The following is a 7,500-nucleotide window of genomic DNA, read 5'->3' on the forward strand; positions in this document are numbered from 1 at the left end:
TCAACTTGTTCAATGGAATTTTGCCAGAAAGGGAGTGGAAGAAGAACTTAAGGATGAATCGTGCGGTTTTTATGTCCGTAGCAGACGAATTGCGACCCTTTCTTCAACCTGGTAGGAGTCCAAGAGGACTTGATGTGTTGTCAGTGGAAAAGCAACTTGCCATTACCCTATACTTTTTGAAGGATCAAGGCTCTCTCACGATGACAGCAAATGCATTTGGAGTTGCGCATTGCACAGTCTCCGTAGTTGTTCGAAAAGTATGCAACATTATTACTGATGTTTTAGGTCCAAGATACATAAAATTGCCCAATACCGTTCAAGAAATGAAGGAACTTATTGATGGCATGGAAAATAAATATGGTTTTCCACAGGCCTTTGGATGCGTAGATGGTACACATATTCCCATTGCACAACCAAGCGAGAATCCTCATGACTATTTTAGTTATAAACTGAAATACACCTTGAATGTTCAAGGAGTTTGTGACTGGAAAGGGCTATTTTTAGACGTCGACGTGAAATGGCCAGGGAGTGTGCATGATGGAAGAGTCTTTGGTAATTCGAGAATAAACAGACTTTTAAGAGAGGAAAGACTTCCTATGTGTTATAAAGAAATTTTACCAGGCTACGAAAACATACCTGTTACATTGTTGGGGGATCCTGCTTACCCCCTACTTCCATACTGCATGAAGGAATTCCCCAATACTAGCACAAATGAAGAGGTTATCTTTAATAACATGCTTAGGAGTGCTAGAAACCCAATAGAGTGTGCCTATGGCCGTCTTAAAGCAAGATGGCAAATCTTAAACAAAAGAAATGACATGGGATTGAATGTTATCCCCAGCATTATTTATGCCTGTTTTGTACTTCACAACATTTGTGAGTTGCAGGGCATGAATGTAGAGGATGATGTTGTTGCACAGCAAATGGCACGTGATAGACTGGCACAACCTGAAAATGCACCAGACCGGTTATATTCTTTCAACACTGCTGAGGGAGCTTATGTGAGAAACATAATCACATCCTTCTACAAGGAACACATTCCTCACTGATTTGTTTATTTAGCTTATACTACTATCTAAAATAAACAGATTCCTTTCTGAGTGAATGTAGTCATAATCACATAAAACTTGTGAGGTTTTAATAACAGAACAGCAAGCTAACTAGTGGAATCAAGATCGTTCCACTTAAACTAAAACATAATCCTTTGGGTGCGTAGATGGTACACATATTCCCATTGTACAACCATAGAGTTGTAACTCTGTTCCCTTTTTTTATACTTGAAAGCACAGTTTTATAGGAACTCACTCCACCTGTCTATTATAGAAATCAGTTGTAGTGTTTGTTTTGTTATTTCATTAATTTTCCTGGTGGTATTGTCTAATTAAATAATTTCTTTTGTTCTTGTTCCAGAGGCAAATTCGATAGTTTTCATGGCTGTTTAGTTCATTGTGTTGTTATTTTACTTGGATTTAATAAACTGTTAAAATATACTCGAACAAATGCAAGTTGTCTGGATTTATCTTGTTGTTGCTTTATAGAACAGCTTAACTAGCCCAAATGTTGGAGTTATAACACCTTGCAATTAAAGATGCATTTAAATAACATTTAAACGCTTAAATAATAATGTTTACATTCCTCATATATATTAATATGAATATGTACTGGAAATCATATAGATTAAATATCAAATCTTTAAAGGGACCTGTAACACAACAAATGTCTTTTTGTTCATCTAGGATATCACTGTTATGTAATCATCAGAGCTGAAAGCTTTCATCTTCTAATAGTGTACGAGTAGGCCCTAGAATTGGTCCTTGCTCATTGATGGACTGCATCACTTCCTCACTACCAATTCTGCTGAACTGGGAGGGTACAGAACGTCTGGTTAATGGGGTACAATAATTGTTGTTGCCATATGAAGGTGGGGATGCAAAGCCACTGTATGTATTGAAATGTGGGTGGGAAACTTGAGGAACATTATTCTGGGGTTGACCAGAGAGAGCCATTGCCAACATTTGCATCCCACTGGCAATTCCATCTCCAAGAGATGTTAAACACATGGTCATCTTTGATATGGACTCTTCCAATGTCTTGTTTGATTGTTGAAATGACTCCATCATTTCTTTCTTCATGAGAATATCTTCTTTAGCAGTATTCATCAACAGCTGGTCTCGTTGCGCCTGGGACAGTGTTTTCTCCATATGCCTTCTCTTATTGTCAACCAACTTGGGGATGTTGGAGAGAGAGACACCTTTACTTTTTTCTGACCTGGGGATAGTACTGGGGTTTCTGCAGATAGGCTTTCACTGGAGGAATCAGTTGACTCTACAGTTGATGCATCTACAATTTGTAAAATTGAATAATTGGAGGTAAAAGAACTGTCTTACAGAATAATTATTTCTTCTTTCTAAAATAATAGTCATTTTCATCACTTGCCATAAATCAACAAAAGTATGAACAGGCCTCTTGCCTCAGTTGTGATCAACAGCCAATAACTCTTCATAATATCCATTCAACATGCAGCACTCACTCAGGCAATGAATATCATGGGAATCATTACTAATGATAGAAAATTTGTTTTCATCTTTCAAAATAGTACCCCAAGTAGAACAATAAGAGAAGATGACTGTTAAATTTGTATGTTGATATTGGAGATTCAAAGGTTAAAATCTGTTTTTATATGGCCATGGGGTTTAGGACTCCTTTAAAAATTATCATTTGGCCTTTTAGCCATATATTGTAATAAATAGATAGATAAATAAATAAATAAATGAATAAATATAAAAATGAAGATTTAACTTTTTTAATAACACTAACCTTCTAGCGTTTCATTATGTATTTCCGAGCTGATGTCTGTTCCTAATGTGTCTGCATCAATTCCAAAGGAAAGGGACGTGGTAGCTGGCGAGCCACCCCATATTTCAGACAACAGATCGAAATTTTCGTGAACAATTTTCCCACTACCACTTCTTGTTCCCTTGTTCACTGCTGTGCGGAAATCTTGCCTCACGTTTCGAATCTTTTCTTTCACTCTATCGTACCCTTTTTTTAAATGAGTTCTTTCACTATCTCTGTGTTTTTTGAAGGCTTCGTATTCTTTCTCACTCATTTCTTTGAGCGGTTTTATAGGCTCAGTAACAACCTCGGGACCAAATTCTTCTGGAAAATCGGCAGCCATACACCGACGTATCTCCGTATACATAGAGGCCAGGTCGGCCTCGAAATCGATTCCATTAAAGTCGCACTTCGTTTTGAAGTCTTTTAGGTATCTCAAAAGAAGTTCAACTTGATCAGCGCTCCATGCCTTGTTTTTAGGGTTCTTCTTGGTTTTCTTAGGGGCTGTTGACTGTTCTTTGTTCTCAGAGGCTTTTCTCTTGCCTTGCGCTGCTTGTGCTATCGACGGCCGACTAGGCAAAGTAAAGTTGTTGACAGTGGATGTGTGGGACTCCATCGGATCTTCTTCACTCACAATCCCAGAATATGCTTGATTTTCTTCGCTCTGTTGCACGTTATCCAGATGAAGCCGGCGAAAAAGCTCGCCGGGTTTGTAAGCGTGGGCGGCCATATTGTTCTGCTTCAAATTTTGGCGCGCTTTGGCGCGCATGAACACGACCCCGGCTAGGCGGGTTACCCCACCTTGAGTCGTTTACATGGCAAAATGCGACCCCGGCTGACAGGGTTACCCTACCTGGCAGACCGGGCAACCCGCCTAGGCGGGTTACCCCACCTATCATGTAAACATGATCAAATAAAAATGAGAGATTATATGGAGAGGCGGGTTACCCCACCTAGGCGGGTTACCTCACCTACCTGGGGTCCCCCACCTCCATGTAAACAGGCCCTAAGTTGTTAAAATGGCCATTCAAGTGGTCCATGGAGGCAAATTTATTAAGACGGAGGAAAAAAAAAATGCATGACGTCCCTAAAAAGTTAGAAATGTATTTCAGTCGTTCAAAGATAAATTTTAAAGTGAATTTAGCACCAATGTCATACATAACATGCCATATAAGCACCTCATATTGGGTACACTAGAAGGAAACCTTTTAGTTGCAATTATATTTTGCTGTAGTCATTTCAAGCAAATGCCAATCGTTTGCTTCCCTCCAAATTATAGAAATAAACATAGATTAGGTTAACTCTGAATAGCCAAAACAACAATACCAGTATTCCAAGTTGAAAATTTGATTCAGAAATCCAGCTCACTAGCAGGGGGATTGTACTGTAACAAAATATTACTACAGCTAATAATACACTTTCAACACATTGTAGTGGGTTAATGTGACAACAAAAATAATTAATCAAGAATTGGTTTTATCTTCCAGCAATAAAACAGCAGGAGGATATAAAATTAGGCATCTTCAAAGTTTAGAAAACTTGTTGAAGGTGATTCAGTGCTATTATCCAAAACAAATTTCATGCTGGCCTACTAAATACTTCCAGTGCAATAGATTATTTAACCTCTCTTCGTGGACTCTGGTTGCAACACAGTAGTTTCAATAATTTTAATCCCCTTCCATTAGATTTAACTTTTAAAAAACTCCATAGCTTCATATTTATGTAATACTTGTTCAAAGTCATCAAGCAAAAGCACACAAAGCTACTTTTGAAAGGGGCGTAATCCCATGTTGGAGTTTTCTGGAGAAGGCTTTCACAGAAATAACTGCTGTTACCTTTCCATATGGAAAAAATATTTCAACATTAGGTGCAATGAATTTTTAGCAATTGCTTTAAAGAATACTAATCATTCCTACCATTTCCAAGGATGAATAAATTAAAGTTGAATGCAGTAAGTGTAAGAAGTAAAAAAAAGTGGCATATTTTTTCAAACTGTAATCTATTTCAGATTCTTGATTTAGTCCCTGGATAGTATTAAACAATGGTGGTAAAGTAAACAAACTGCCCCAAGGGGGGCTCCCTTACGAAAATGACAGGGGTTCTTTTTGTTCCTTTTTGGAGAAAAAAATGTGGATTTGTACTGCCTATGATGCTGAGACCAAACAGCTGGCGGAGTTGCTGCAGTACATTTAAGGCTATCAATCTGAAAAATGACTGGAACTGTAAGACAATTTGGTACACGAGCAAATAACTTTTAGTTATGAATAATTCATAAGTAGAAGTTATTTGCCAGTCATTTGTCACTTTAGAACTGGTTCCTCTAAGGGGTCAGATTTCTTTAGCCTACGTCCACAAAACAAGGTTCTGTTACCTTTAAGGGTTGTTTTTAAAAAAAATCCAATAAGTGGCCTGCCATTTTTATAGGGAAAACCCCTCCTGAGCAAACTGCATCCTCATGTTTGGATTCCCATTGGATTCGTGATTTATGCGATCAGTCGGTTTTTCGGGTGAAATTAACCGTGGAATTCACTAGTTAGGCAGCGAAGAAAATGACATAATTAAGCAATTTCCGGGAAAACCAAAAGGCGGACAGTTCCAAAGCCTTTCATTTTCACTAAGCCTACAGCCAGTAAGAATAAACAAGCCGGGAGCTCCGCTTTTAGGCTTGGCTAAATCTATATATTAGATTTTTTCGCATCCCCGGGGCATCAAAAGTGTGTTCGTTACATTTTACTTAGCGACATATCAAAGGGTCTTGGAGGACGAATGTCTGAAGACAAGTGCAGTTCCGTCGACATTTGCTTCGAAACAAACTTAACCACGAAAGCGTCCGCCCCCTATCGAAAGGCCTTATCAATGACAGCGAAAAGAGAGAAAATCTGTCCCAGAAAGAGATTTTTTTTCAGCGGTCAGTGTAAAACGCACACTGCAGATCAGGGGTAAAATGCAGACTAAGGTTATAACGTAACTGTTGAAAAAGCCCAAATCCCTTAGAAATGCTAACCTTAGGCCTAATTAGGCCTAAAACAATATTTAGGCTTACCTGTTAGCATTTCTAATGGGTTTGGGCTTTTTCAACAGTTAAATTAGAACTTCAGTCTGCATTTTACCCCCGGTCTGGAGTCTGCAGTCTGCGTTTTACACTGACCGCTTTTTCAGTGACTTTGGAGCCCAGCAAAACACCAGAAGCAGCAAACGATATCCCTGAAACAGGTACTAACGAAACTACTATCTTAGAAGCCACCAGTACCAATCTTAATTAAATGCCTTCCACTTAAAAAGATCTTAATGGGACCCTCAAACAATTAAGGCAACTTGAAAAAAACAATGCGCAGATCTTAAAAAGACAGTTTCAGATTTGGAAGACAAAAATCAAGCACTTCAGTCAAACGTCTTCTCACTTAGTCGGTTACCTCTGATGAGGCAATGTCGTTTTACATAGGCTTTCCTAAATACAAAGCATTCTTGGCATCCTTTGAATATTTAGGTCCGGGAGAAAATGTCAGATACGTGTTGTCAGGTGATAATGAGATACCCTCAAAACACTATATGTCTCCACTGCAGTTAGGTGTAAGGAGGGGTAGACCAAGATCACTCAAACCACAAGAAGAATTCCTTTGTGTCACTTGAGACAGGGATTTGCAGAAACTCACCTTTTCCACCTGGCCTGATTAATGTTTCTGAGGCAACTGTTAGTAGGATCGTTATTAGTTGGATCAATTTTTTGTATCTTGGATTTGGAGTGCTTAACATTTGGTCATTTCATTGTCTCCAATTGGTGCTTCAGCGCTAGAACGTCTAGACACTTAAATAAAGTCCCTTTCTTTCTTTGTTTTTTTTTTTTTTTCAATGTTTTGGCTGTAGTAATATTTACTATCTAGGTCTCAGGAGCTTTATATTTTCTTTCAATGAAACACAAGCACTGAAATAATTATGATACCCGTAAAGGACTGGCCAAAAATTACTGGGGGTGGACAGTTGAGCACATGACCTAACGGTTACCCCTTCCGTTTGGAACAACGCAAATTGACTGACCCCAAAATACATGTCCGAATTTAGATGACCCACCCCTTATGTGTAGTCGAAAATTACACAGCCCACCCCTTTTTGAAGGATCAAAGAAGTAATGACCCACTCCAGTATGCCTTTTGACCAGCCCTGTAAAAATGAAAACTAATTAGTGGTTTGTGATTCTGATACAGACCTACATTTTCACACTGTCTTTGTGAGCTTCAAATCTATCAGATTTACCCCTTAGGATATTTATCAAATCACTGTGAGATTACAAACCACCACAGCTTTTGTACACGATGGTGCAAATTCAGCTGCAGCATACTTTATGAAATGTGTGAGATAATATTGCCAAAGCTTCTTCTGAAGCTCAACCCAGTAACCTCCGTCAAAGGCGATTCTTTCAAGTGACATTCCTTTTTTAGTGTAAACCAAAAAATCTCATCATTGTGCACCAGTACAGCCCATTTAACTTTGAACTTGGTCATAGTAAGCATGGATTCTTTCCAGCTTGCACATGTTCCCAACCCTCTCAAAAAAAACTTAGGGTCTGAACAGGCATCTAGGGGACTAGAAAGCCTTGGCTACTTTGACCGCCATACACATTTTATAACCCGTACTGTAATTATTTTATCTTGTAATCATCACATGGGG

General features: G+C 38.7%; 2 protein-coding genes across 2 annotated transcripts in view; one reads left to right on the top strand and one right to left on the bottom strand.

Annotated features, from left to right (window-relative positions):
• Positions 1 to 1,207, top strand: part of LOC138019742 (uncharacterized) — a 1,381-nt gene extending 174 nt beyond the window's left edge. Inside the window, exon 1 of the mRNA XM_068866615.1 lies at positions 1 to 1,207. This exon is cut by the window's left edge and continues 174 nt beyond it. Coding sequence (XP_068722716.1) covers positions 1 to 1,049 — 1,049 coding nt within the window. The 3' untranslated portion in view covers positions 1,050 to 1,207.
• Positions 1,208 to 2,812: 1,605 nt separating this feature from the next.
• LOC138021189 (uncharacterized) lies at positions 2,813 to 3,745 on the bottom strand. The gene has a single exon (XM_068868052.1). The coding sequence runs from the start codon at positions 3,602 to 3,604 to the stop codon at positions 2,813 to 2,815; it is 792 nt and encodes a 263-aa protein (XP_068724153.1). The 5' UTR covers positions 3,605 to 3,745.
• Between the last annotated feature and the right edge of the window lie 3,755 nt (positions 3,746 to 7,500).

The sequence above is a fragment of the Montipora capricornis genome, chromosome 10, assembly GCF_036669925.1.
Source record: "Montipora capricornis isolate CH-2021 chromosome 10, ASM3666992v2, whole genome shotgun sequence".
Classification (NCBI taxonomy): domain Eukaryota; kingdom Metazoa; phylum Cnidaria; class Anthozoa; order Scleractinia; family Acroporidae; genus Montipora; species Montipora capricornis.